Below are 13,501 nucleotides of genomic sequence, written 5' to 3'. Positions count from 1 at the left end.
AAAATATGGACATTTTCGGGGGATCAAAAGTGTTTGGACATATAATACAATGGAACCTCGATTTACGAAAGTAAATCACACATAACATGATAAAGGTGTTTATTAAACATTTAAACATAGGACAGGATAGAATAAAATGGCTATTTTATTTCCAGCGCCGCCTCCCAGAATGCTTTGCATGGGGACGTGCGTCTGACGTCACGTATACAGAAAATTCAAAATGGCTGCACGCGGTAGGTGAGGCCCGAGCAAAGAAAAGTGGAAAAGAGTGTTATTCGTCAAAAAAACCACACAACGACGGTCATTTTTTCGCCGTGCTATTGTAAAATTGTCTTTTATCTGTGTTTTGTGTTCCGGGGGACCCCGACTCCAGAATGTGAAAGTTTCCCGCGTGAAGCCGGTGAGTAAAAAGTTCAATACAGTTATCTTAGGCCATCTTTTGTTAGACGCTGTGAATGTGTGTAGGTTACATGCTACGATATTCCACATATTTCCAACTGCTTGAAACGAAAGCGTATTACTTTATTGTCAGTGTTGTTTAGGCCCAGGTCGCTAACGTTACTGCGTTAGTCAACAACGTAACGTTAACGGAGTGGAAACAGCCGTTCTTTGCCATTAATATGAGTGTGTATTATTTCTTTCTTTGTTCTTTAGTGGAGCTTGAGATCCTGTTTACTGTGGACTAGCTGTGTGTGACGCCATGTTTTTGTTTACATTAAAAAAAAAAGGTATGTCTATGTGTTTTTTGGCATAGTTAATTGTAGAAGAAAATATAAAATGAGGTGATGTGAGTGGGAAAAATTGCTGCACATATTAAGGATCCTTTTTCTTGATCTATATTTTTGTTATTTGCTGATGTATATATTTTATATGCTGTTTTTTATTTAATTAATTTATTAGAGACTATTTTATGCTTTATTTACCTTTTTTTATTATTACTATTTTATTTACTATTATTATTATTATTTTATTTACTATTATTATTATTATTTCCACATGTAAGCATAAATAATTGATCATATTAGTACATTGTTTGATTGCTTTGCTTAATGCATTCCATAATTTAATTCCACATACTGATATACTGAAGATCTTAAGTGTTGTACGTGCGTACAAATGTTTTAAATTACATTTCTCTCTAAGATTATTTTTCTCCTCTTTTTTTGAGAAGAATTTTTGTATATTCTTGGGTAGCAGGTTATAGTTTGCTTTGTTTATAATTTTAGCTGTTTGCAAATTCACTATGTCGTGGAATTTCAGTATCTTTGATTCAATAAATAACGGATTTGTGTGTTCTCTATATCCAACATTATATATTATTCTAACTGATCTTTTTTGTAACACCGTTAATGAATGAAGTGTACTTTTGTAATTATTTCCCCATATTTCTACACAATAACTCAGATATGTAACACTAGTGAACAGTAGAGAATATGAAGTGATTTTTTTGTCTAGAACATGTTTTGCTTTATTCATTATTGACATGTTTCTTGCTACTTTATGTTATATATTTTTTACTTGAGATTTCCAGTTCAATTTATCATCAATCATTATACCTAGAAATTTGGTTTCATTTATTCTTTCAATTTCTATTCCGTCTATTTGTATTTGTGTTTGACTTTCTTTTCTACTGTTACCAAATAGCATTATTTTAGTTTTACTGAGATTCAAAGAGTCTGTTTTTGTCAAACCATCTTTTTAATTTGTTAATTTCTTCCGTTATTATTTGTATTATCTTCTGTGTGTTCTCTCCTGAACAAAACGCTGTTGTATCATCTGCAAATAATACTAACTTTAAATCTTTTGTAACTTTACAATTGTCATTTATCTAGACATTGAATAATTTAGGTCCTATATTGATCCCTGAGGTACACCACAGGATATATTTAGCGTTGTAGACGAAACCACCACATTAATATTAAAGATATGGTTAACATTCTTAGTGCTAAAGATATTCCCCTCTCCTTGTATCCCTTCTCCCAGCTCCACCGTCTCGCCGAGTGCCAGCAAGAGTCATGAGTACTTGTCAACTCGACTCCTCAACTGGAGATAACTTTCTAGGTAAAGACTGATCTCCAAAATAATATCTCAGCATCCAGTAACCATGGTTAACAGATCACAACCATTTAATACCAATGTATTTCCCTTAGCACCTCACCATGGGGAAGGATGTATTCATATGCCTTCACCAGCACATGCATTAAACATGCAGAGAGTTACACAAGGTAGGGACTGATCTCTGTATACACTACACCCATAATTTCAAACCCTACTTTACGATTGAGCTGAAGTTCTGACTATTGTAACCTGTACTTTTACCTTTCTTATAGTTCTTACCACCTTGGGGCACCATTCAGGTAAAATCTCAGCTCATCTTACTTGCTTATTTGTATACACTAACACCTGTGCATGCTTTTGTCCACGTTATTCCTTTGACGATGAATAAATACCCCTTTTCTTTCTTTCTATATTAAGGGTGCCTTTTCATCTGATTAAATTTATAATGAACAGGGACATTGCGGTTGTCCCAAGTGGATGGTATGATGATAGGAGGGATTTCTGGCCCAGCTATAAAAACACCGACAGAATTGAAAGGGCCGCTTTAAATGAGGAGCAGCATGAGCCAAACTGGCCAAGTTTTGACTTTTCTGTTGTCCGAACTTGTGGTATGCAAATTCATAATCTTCTTGTTTAAAAATAACGTCATAGTTGCTTCTCTTTATGCTTGGAATAACCTATTGTGTCTATGTTCTGACCAGGTCTCTTGTAAGAGAGAGACCTGATTTATCATCATCAATAATAATAATATTCTGTTCAGCTCTACAGCTAATTTGAAACTCATGTTCATTTTAACATATTCAATTTTAGACAACTACAAAGACGCATTAAAAATAATGCAACAATATGGAAAGGGCTGCAACACCTCAGACCTGCAATCTGAGGCAGAGAACGAGGAGCTGCCAGAAAAAAGGAACAGGAAGCCAGTGTAAGTGTGTTCCGTCTTGTTTTTGTCATGTTTCTACAGTAATAGGAAGGTTATTTCCGGTAGCATTCAAAAATAGACCAGAGATGCTTGTACTATATGTATATTTGGCAATTTTGGTATTGCAATAATCCTATTGATATGGTTACCCAACAGCCATCGTCTCGGGGACTCAGATGATAGCGAAGAAGACCCGGGAAATAGTGACCTCACATCTCTGGGGTTGGCAAGCCAATTGCACAGGCAGAGTAAGGAATAATCTCTTAACATCGAAAACAACAAAACCACCACATTAATATTAAAGATATGGTTAACATTCTTAGTGCTAAAGATATTCCCCTGTCCTTGTATCCCTTCTCCCAGCTCCACCGTCTCACCGAGTGCCAGCAAGAGTCATGAGTACTTGTCAACTCGACTCCTCAACTGGAGATAACTTTCTAGGTAAAGACTGATCTCCAAAATAATATCTCAGCATCCAGTAACCATGGTTAACAGATCTCAACCATTTAATACCAATTTATCTCCCTTAGCACCTCACCATGGGGAAGGACGCATTCATATGCCTTCACCAGCACCTGCATTAAACATGCAGAGAGTTACACAAGGTAGGGACTGATCTCTGAAATACTAGTGTATAGATAAGCCCCTTGGGTATTACCAGTCATGGAATTGATGGCTCTCTCACAATGCCCACCTCACTAGGAACGGCAGTCCCTCCTCGACTACCTCCACCCCCCTCACCAGCAGCCCTCAACATGTGGCAGACAGAGGAGCCTGGATCCAGCCTGGCCTACAGGCCAACATGGCGAGGGGAAAGAATGGCCGACAACATTTCCTGCTCTGGTGAGCAATAACTGACAAATACCAGATGGTCATTCTGTGCCACAAATTTTGGAAAAAATTCTAATTCACAAGCAATCACATATTTTCTTCAAACTTTGTCAAAAACTTTTGTCATTAACTAAGGTCAATAGCTAATGTCAGGATTATGAGTAATGAGGATAAACACTGAAACATGTTAATTTTATACTGCTGTTTGTCAACAGCGCCTGAGGTAATCCACATCCTTAGCCTGCTGGAAACTATTAAGCACAACCAAGACCAGCTGATTGCGAAGGTAAACTTCTTAAGCATTGAATAGGTCAATAATTCATAATGACATTGATTTTGATTCATTATTATTTTTTAAAGAAAGAAACAGCCTACATGGCAGCTTTGTGTGATTAGAGTAAACATTGCTACATTTTCTTGTTACATTTCACCTGTTTGCTCTTTAAATACCACTTTTAATGTTTTTTATTTATTTCGATCATATTTTTTAAAAATGTGCCCTGGGGCCGTTAAAAAATGACCTGCAGGCCGCAAATGGCCCCCGGGCCGCACTTTGGACACCCCTGGCCTACACGAATACAAACATAGAATGATAGTACAAATATAATAAGAAAAAAATGTCAACCTCCCAAAGTTGGGTTATGGATATTTATTTATGCCCCCCACCCCCAACCCCCCGCCGCCATCATCCAACAGATCCAAACAAGTACTCTGATCAAGGAACCAAATAACGATATTGTTTAAACATTTTGGATGTCTTGCACACCTATACCCTGATCACAAATTCATAGTTTATGCACCTTATTTTAATCACCTCCAGTAACTTTAAGTCATGTTTTTTTTTTCAAATGTAATCTCCTTAATACCTATCACATATTTTGTATTGTGTAAGCATACTTGGCTTTGGATGCTTCCTACCATAAACATAAACGTATCTGTCTTGTAATCTTGTTTGATTACAGGTGCTGTGAGTAAAAATGTGTTGACAAGGTCAGCCACGGACGCTGAGGTCACCAAACACGCCATCAGGTGGTTCAACTTGGCGGGGGATCGGGCCACGAGGAGACGAGTCCCGCTTCCACCTCCTCAGGAGGAATAGAGATGTATATGTATAAATAAACAACCTTTTATTGGACTTCTTGTCATTCACCAGTTATTCATTTTCTGATATGTTAGCTGTGCATGGAGCAGCGTTTCCTTGAAGTTGTAGCCTAATAGATTAAATATGTATATTTACTTTTTAAATATATATTATACATATTTACTTTATAGAGTGAATTGACCATTTTCTGTTTCTGCCTATTGACAATATTGTTAGTTTAAAAATACAAGGCAATGCATATGTAAGCCTATATTGCTGTAGTAGGGCTTAGTGAATTTTATAGTTTCCTATTTTATCCTACAGCAAGAACAGAAGGGATTTTGAAAATAAGATAAAGGGGTCCAAAACGGCCAGATGAGCCAGGGTTTTTATGAGTCCGTTGCTGGTCCGCGGCGGGAGGTTAGGCTTTGATCTTGGGTGCGGAGTGGATGCAGCGCGCCGTCACGGCGCACCCGCCGCGGAAATAAGGCTTTGATCATGGGTGCGGAGCGCATTCAGCGCGCCGCCACGGCGGATCCGCTACCTGCCGCCGTGGCGGATACGTTCCTGAGTGCAAATGGACGCCGATGCTGGTCCGTTTCGCGGTTCCGTTCCGGAAAGCGCGATACCTGCGCGGGGGACCCGCCGCGGAGTGTTTTTGCTGTGTGGGTTATTATTTATTTGTGTGTGGCATCAAGCGGGTCTCGCTTCCTGTTGGGTGGGGTCCGTGCCCGTGTGGCCCGACCTTGCGCCGTGGGGTCTGTGTTGGTGACTTGATGCGGTAGCGGCGCGGCCCCCTTGTCTTGTCTAAATGCTGTGTCTCTGTTGTTTGGGCGGTGGTGTGTTTGTGCGGGTTTGGGTTGGGGTGATGGGGTCTTTTGGTGGGGGAGGTGTTGATGTCTCTTGTTTGCATGTTGGTGTTTGGGCTGACTGGCGGGCTGGCGCTGGCTGGTCTCCGTGATCCTGTTGCCGTGTGGTTGTGTAATCGCCCTGAGAAGGGAGATGTTTGAGTATACAGATACAAGGACACAACTTCGTTCTGCTCACGTCTGTATTGACTGCCAACAAATTAAACACCAAACATGTACAAGTACACAGTATTGCAACAAACATAAAATGCACTCCAGTATTATCATACAGATTTTACATTCAAATAATCGAGTAGGTTTTCCTGTTCTTTGCACTAATAGACTTTACCTTAGTGTAACAGTATTTGAAGATGTCTCAACAAGTAAATACAAAGGTACACCCAATACAGTAAGCCTATATTGTTTTAGTAACAAAAGTCACTTATCATACCTTAAGATTAAACAAACTACACTGAATTAGTCCCAGAAACTGTAGTAAATACACATTTGATCAGCAATATAAACAGATGAATAATTAACTACACACAGTACCTTTCTATATATTTAACACTGTTGATGCAGTTAGCATCTGCTTCGTCATCGGCATTGCAATTAGCTTTAGCATTAGCTTGATCATGTATAAAGCCTTGTCGACTGAAAAGACACATATCATAAAAATATACTCTTTCAAACATGTTTAAACACTAAAAAGATACATTCGGGGGTAAAACTATTTACATAAAGACACTTGTACCTGAGAAGGGAGATGTTTGAGTATACAGATACGAGGACACAACTTCGTTCTGCTCACTCTGTATTAACTGCAAGCAGGAAGTCAGGCATCCTCTAGTATAGCTCCCAGCACAACACGCCCCCTGCTGGAGCCGTCCAGTACTACAATGGTTTTTATTAATGCTGGCATTACAATAACATTAGCTCCATATTCTACAAATAATGGTGCTTTACTGTTGTCATTAACAATAAACATTTTTAAGTTGCGAATATAAAATGACATAGTAATACAACTTAAGAGCTTACTTTGCTACTTACAATCACTGTTGGGGGAAGAGATCGGCTGGTTCTCAGTGGGCAGTGGGTGCCGGGAATTGATCGCTGTCCCGCCGGCCTGTGTATGGATTTGTTGTTGTATATATATGAGTGTGTGTGTGCATGTGGATGGATAGATGTAGGTATGTAAATGTGTGTATGTATGTGTATGTATGTATATGTGTGTGCATGTATGAGTATAGGTATGTGTGTGTTTATAGATGTGTATATGTATATATGCATATGTGTGTATATGTATGTATATATGCGTGTGTGTGTATGTATGTATGTATGTATATATGTGTATATATATATATATATATATATATATATATATATATATATATATATATATATATATATATATGTATATATATATATATATACATATATATATATATATATATATATATATATATATATATATATATATATATATATATATATATATATATATATATACACATACACCCTATATATATATATATATATATATATATATATATATATATATATATATAGTGTGTATGTGTGTGTATATATATATATATATATATATATATATATATACAGTGGGGCAAAAAATGTATTTAGTCAGCCACCCATTGACAATCAATGGGTGGCTGACTAAATATTTTTTTGCCCCACTGTATATATATATATATATATATATGTATGTATATTTCTGGGAGTACGCTCTGGGCCTGCTTGTCAGGCGGGGGTTGGCGCCTCAGGCTACTGCATGCGGACTGCGTGTCTGGAGCTCCTGGGTCCCACCGTCCATCCCTTCCGGGTGCCTGTCTTGGTTGGGGCCTGATGGGTCTAGTACCCGCATATATTGTGGTAGCTTGCTGCTGCAAGGTATTCCGAGGTGCTGCGAGTCGGCCAGCTGCTGGGGTAGTGACCTTGTGTGTATTGACTGCATAGCATGTCTGTGATCTTTTAATTCTTTTTTTTTAATATATGTATAATAATGTTATAGGCGCAAAGTTCAAAAGCCTGGCTCTGTGATGGTATGGGGGTGTATTAGTTCCCAAGGCATGGGTAATTTACACATCTGTGAAGGCACCATTAATGCTGAAAGGTACATACAGGTTTTGGAGCAACATATGTTGCCATCCTAGCAACATCTTATACATGGACCGCCCTGCTTATTTCAGCAAGACAATGCCAAGCCAAATTCTGCAGGTGTTACAACAGCGTGGCTTCGTAGTGAAAGAGTGCAAGTACTAGACTGGCCTGCCTGTAGTCCAGACCCGTCTCCAATTGAAAATGTGTGGCACATTATGAAGCGTAAAATACCACAACGGAGACCCCAGACTGTTGAACAACTTAAGTTGTACATCAAGCAATAATGGGAAAGAATTCCACCTAAAATGCTTCTAAAATTGTTCTCCTCAGTTCCCAAATGTTTACTGAGTGTTGTCAAAAGGAAAGGCCATGTAACACAGTGGTAAAAATGCCCCTGTGCCAACTTTTTTGCAATGTGTTGCTGCCATTTAATTCTAAGTTAATCATTATTTGCAAAAAAAAAAACAAGTTTCAGTCTCTTCAATTGAATATAAGTTGAAAAGGATTTGCAAATTATTGTATTCTGTTTTTATTTACGATTTACACAACGTGCCAACTTCACTGGTTTTGGGGTTTGTACATCAACAATATGATCTGCGCGAGTGGCTGGATAGGACATGTTCAAAAAAGAATCAGATTTACTTGCCAAGTTTGTTTAAGACAATTAATTTTACTTGGTAGACGGTGCTCTCTTTGTTTAATGCAAGAAACAAAGAAAAATGCAAAAACTAGGAGAGACACAGTGCCATGGTGGCTATCCACGGCGCCATCTTGGTATGAAAAAAGGAGGGAAAATTGAAGAAAACAAAAGACATGCAAGATAATAAAAGAGCACAGAGCTAATGCAATCAGCTGCCAATAAATAATACATCAGAATTAGAGTCAGATTTACATTAATGGCCAAGTATATTTAAAACACGAGCAATTTGACTTGGTAGACTGTGCTCTCTTTTTTACATGCAAAAACAAACACAAATGCAGCGACTACAAGGGAGAACAGTAGGCCTACAGTGGCGGCCATCCATGGTGCTATGTTATGCATATACGATTGCAGAAAAACAAGAACACAAAACAAAAACACAATTTCAACAATCACATACGCCGTGGTGACCACTGCACATTTTTTGGAATGTTGCCTGTCGTTCACAATCATTATGAAAGACATGACAATGGATGTTATTTAATATCTAGTATGCATAAAAAAATAAGAAAATAGCCGTCGTCATGTCTTTAATAATGATTGTGAATCTTAGGCAAAATTCCCAATGTGCAGTTCCCCTTTATCCAGTCCCTTCACTCGGTGTCAGTAGATTTCCTAATGTTCCCCCCTTCCAGTCGTGTACATCTCCTCTACTTTGGCTACACTCACTCTTCTCGTTTCCTGTGGCGGTTGTTGTGTTAATTGTTATTCGCCACACCTTCTGTGTGCTATATCCGTTTCTCATACCTTATGTGTGCATCCTTAATTATTTTTTCCTTACTCCTTAAAGAGTGCTCTTTTTTTTTTTTGTCCTGTCCAGCTTCTCAGGCAAATCATACAGTTAATGTAAATAATAAAGAAATAAATGGGTTGTACTTGTATAGCGCTTTTCTACCTTCAAGGTACTCAAAGCACTTTGACAGTATTTCCACATTCACCCATTCACACACACATTCACACACTGATGGAGGGAGCTGCCATGCAAGGCGCTACCAGCACCCATCAGGAGCAAGGGTGAAGTGTCTTGCCCAAGGACACATTGGACGTGACTAGGATGGTAGAAGGTGGGGATTGAACCCCAGTAACCAGCAACCCTCCGATTGCTGGCACGGCCACTCTACCAACTTCGCCACGCCGTCCCCTCATATTGGCTGTTCAGATTTACTTTACAAAAGAGAAATGTAGGATACTTCTCTTGTTGCCTTATTTGTATTTGACTTTATTTAATGTATTTATATTATCATTTAGTGCAGCCGGGCCGGAGCAGGAGGGGATAGAAAGAGACAAAAAGGAAGACAGAAGGGGAAATTGTGGGGACAAGAGGGGGATTAGACAGAGAGACAAAAACAACAACAGCAAACACAACAGTAACAACAACAACAATAGAGCAACTTTAGCAAATACGATATGTACAAATATGATGGTAAAACTGATAGCAAAGAAGCAGTTAGCGAAATAAATAATAATACAGAAATGACAATGAGCATTATTACACTACAAATGGAGCAATGCAAATACCAATAAAAATAGGGCTATTGATAATGAACAATACCAATTATTTACCTCTATTATCAACAATTCAGTTGTTCAAATGCAACAATACATATATGTAATGATAACTAGAGATACAAAAGAGTTTTGACTTGCACTTACAGATGTAGCAACAAACAGTAGTTACTGACAGTGGTTTTCTGAAGTGATCCTGAGCCCATGTGGTGATATCCTTTACACACTGATGTCGGTTTTTGATGCAGTACCGCCTGAGTTATGGAAGGTCACAGGCATTCAATGTTGGTTTTCAGCCATGCCGTGATTTCTCCAGATTATCTGAACCTTTTGATGATATTACGGATGGACGATGGTGAAATCCCTAAATTCCTAAATCCCTAAATTCCTTGCAATAGCTTGTTGAGAAATGTTGTTGTTAAACTGTTCGATAATTTGCTCGCGCATTTGTTCACAAAGTGGTGACCCTCGCCCCATCCTTGTTTGTGAATGACTTCCATGGAAGCTGCTTTTTACCCAATCATAGCACCTGTTCCCAATTAGATTGTTCACCTGTGGGATGTTCCAAATAAGTGTTTGATGAGCATTCCTCAACTTTGTCAGTCTTTTTTGCCACTTGTGCCAGCTTTTTTGGGACATGTTGCAGGCATCAAATTCCAAATTAGCTAATATTTGCAAAAAATAACAAACTTTAGCAGTTCAAACGTTAAGTATCTTGCCTTTGCAATCTATTCAATTGAATATAGGTTGAAAAGAATTTGCAAATCATTGTATTCTGTTTTTAGTTGCGATTTACACAACGTGCCAACTTCACTGGTTTTGGGTTTTGTAGATGCCTATATCTGCTGTACAGATTTATTTTACAAAATACAAGTGTGGGATAATTATGTTGCTTTATTTGTATTTGACTTTATTAAATGGATATATTTAATGTTTGGCACAACTGATGCAACTGGACCGGAGCAGGAGGGAATAGAAAGAAGAAGAAAAATAAGACAGATGGGGAAATTGCGGAGACAAGGGGGATATAACACAGAGAGAAAGCAACAACAACAACAACAGAACGTTATATTTACTTTATTATGTTATATACAAATATAATACCAAAATATTTAGCAAATAACCAATTAATGAAGTAGATCGTAATAACACTGAAATGGCAATGAACATTATTGCACTACAAATGGAGCAATACAAATACCAATATAAATAACACTATTTATAATGAATTATGATAATAAATGCTTCTATTATCTACAAAACAATTGCTTCAAATGCAACAATACATATAAGTAATGAATACTTGAATTACAAAAGACACATATTTAAGGCGTGTCTTTTCTAAATGGACAGCCACGGCCCTGTCATCCGAAAAGGTATATACTCTTGTTTGTTTAAACAACTTGTTAAACTAAGGAAGAATAAATGCTAATGTAAATGGTGCACTATGTAAAGTTGTTTATTGGTGTCTTTATTACTTTATATATTAATACAATTTAAATATGTACAGAGTTTGCTATATTATTGCAAAGACTTCCAACATTTGCATTTAATTCTTACTATACTTACTGTCACCAAGTTTTGAGCAAATGACTTGCAATTCAGTAAGACATTTTACAAATGTTCCTGTATGACATTCTGACTACAAAATTGCATTTGTATCCAAATATTGGGGTATTTTGTTAATAATTGTATTTGTATTACATTTTATTTATGCAAGCAAATAATAACCTGTGATTAATCATGATTAATCACAGTTCAAGAATGTACTTAGTGATGGAACATACTCGAAAACTCATGTATTTTTCATTTGCTGTTTTGTCTAAAAGCTTGCATGTAGCTTGCAACACTGGGGTAAAACCGACTTAACACATGCTGTAGCTTCAAAATAAAAGCACAGTAATAAAATACTCTTAATGTTACTGTTTCCTGTTAATGTATGATATAAGGACATCTTTCTTGGATGTACTGTACATATTATTGATGATTTTACTGTACACCATCCAGGGTCACTTTCGCAGTGACCAGTGTTTGGGAAAACGGTGTTACTTTTACTGCGGCCTGCTACTTTGATGTGGTGGTATGTCAACAAGAGTAGAGAAGATGTATACGACTGGAAGGGGGAAACATCAGGAAATTTACTGGCGCCGGGTGAAGAGCCTGGAGAGCTTAAAGGGGAACTGCACTTTTTGGGGGGAAATTTTGCCTGTCGTTCACGATCATTATGAAAGACATGACGACGGAATTTTTTAAATTTTTTCAGGCATTGTAGATATTAAATACACGTAAATAAAAGTCTGCTTACAGCGGAGCCAATGGGAGCTCCCCTATTCCGCCCATAAAATCCAATAATCATTCAAAAAAAGACAACAATACTCCATTTACATCTCGTGACTTGAATAATAACCAATATTAACCAAGTATTAGTGATAAATATATAGTGATATAAGCACAGCAAGTTCAATGCAGGAACTAAGTATTTACTAATGAAAACAACCAGCACAACACTAAAATGAACACGTAGGTTAAGTATACACACACACACACACAAAAACAAATACACTCCTACTACTACTCTGAGGGAATAATGAACAACAAATCAATGATTGCAGTGACAAGCTTGCAATCCTACAATACCCCGTTGGTGGAGAAAAGACGACTATCGAAGCACATTCAATCTCTTTAATAACCAGAGGTAACACAAAGCAGTGAAAAGATTCAACAGAGCTGCCATCACTGATAACAAACTGCCGCTGCTAAGCTAACACAACTGAGCTAAAATGCTGCTCTGAGCGCTCTCTCGCTGAAGTCACAATAACACATTAATTACTTTCCATAGTAATTAATTACATTTGTTAAAGAGTAATTATGTCAGTACAAACCCCAAAACTAGTGAAGTTGGCAAGTTGTATAAATCGTAAAAAAAACTAATTACAATATTTTGCAAATCCTTTTCAACCTATATTCAATTGAATAGACTGCAAAGACAAGATACTTAACGTTCGAACTGGAAAACTGTGTTATTTTTTGCAAATATTAGCTCATTTGGAATTTGATGCCTGCAACATGTTTCAAAAAAGCTGGCACAAGTGGAAAAAAAGACTGAGAAAGTTAAAGAATGCTCATCAAACACTTATTTGGAACATCCCACAGGTGAACAGGCTAATTGGGAACAGGTGGGTGCCTGTTCCCAATTGGGTATAAAAGCAGCTTCCATGAAATTCTCAGTCATTAACAAACAAGGATGGGGCGAGGGTCACCACTGTGTGAACAAATGCGTGAGCAAATTGTCCACCAGTTTAAGAACAACATTTATCAACAAGCTATTACAAGGAATTTAGGGATTTCACCATCTGCGGTCCATAATATCATCTAAAGGTTCAGAATTTGGAGAAATCACTGCACATAAGCAGCAAGGCTGAAAACCAACATTG

The 13,501-nt window shown here is 37.6% G+C and overlaps 1 protein-coding gene and 1 long non-coding RNA gene across 3 annotated transcripts; both read left to right on the top strand.

Moving 5' to 3' along the window:
* The first annotated feature begins 225 nt into the window (after positions 1–225).
* LOC133633544 (uncharacterized) lies at positions 226–2,551 on the top strand. The gene is made up of 5 exons (XR_009821778.1): positions 226–400; positions 1,984–2,061; positions 2,151–2,225; positions 2,331–2,357; positions 2,476–2,551. It is a non-coding gene; the product is annotated as an uncharacterized LOC133633544 (long non-coding RNA).
* Positions 2,552–2,579: 28 nt separating this feature from the next.
* LOC133633541 (uncharacterized) lies at positions 2,580–5,028 on the top strand. 2 transcript variants are annotated; one of them, XM_062026090.1, is made up of 7 exons: positions 2,580–2,990; positions 3,140–3,231; positions 3,347–3,424; positions 3,514–3,588; positions 3,686–3,826; positions 4,030–4,100; positions 4,777–5,028. In XM_062026090.1, exons 1-7 carry the CDS (start codon positions 2,905–2,907, stop codon positions 4,783–4,785), a joined length of 552 nt encoding a protein of 183 aa, XP_061882074.1. In that variant the 5' UTR covers positions 2,580–2,904; the 3' UTR covers positions 4,786–5,028. The 2 variants fall into 2 exon arrangements, with proteins under 2 accessions (XP_061882074.1, XP_061882073.1); XM_062026089.1 differs by having other exon boundaries at positions 2,580–2,986; positions 4,777–5,023.
* Positions 5,029–13,501: the final 8,473 nt, after the last annotated feature.

The sequence above is a fragment of the Entelurus aequoreus genome, linkage group LG18 (assembly GCF_033978785.1).
Source record: "Entelurus aequoreus isolate RoL-2023_Sb linkage group LG18, RoL_Eaeq_v1.1, whole genome shotgun sequence".
In the NCBI taxonomy this organism is placed as follows: domain Eukaryota; kingdom Metazoa; phylum Chordata; class Actinopteri; order Syngnathiformes; family Syngnathidae; genus Entelurus; species Entelurus aequoreus.
The sequence above is the reverse complement of the archived record's forward strand: the minus strand, read 5'-3'. Positions and strand labels throughout refer to the sequence as shown.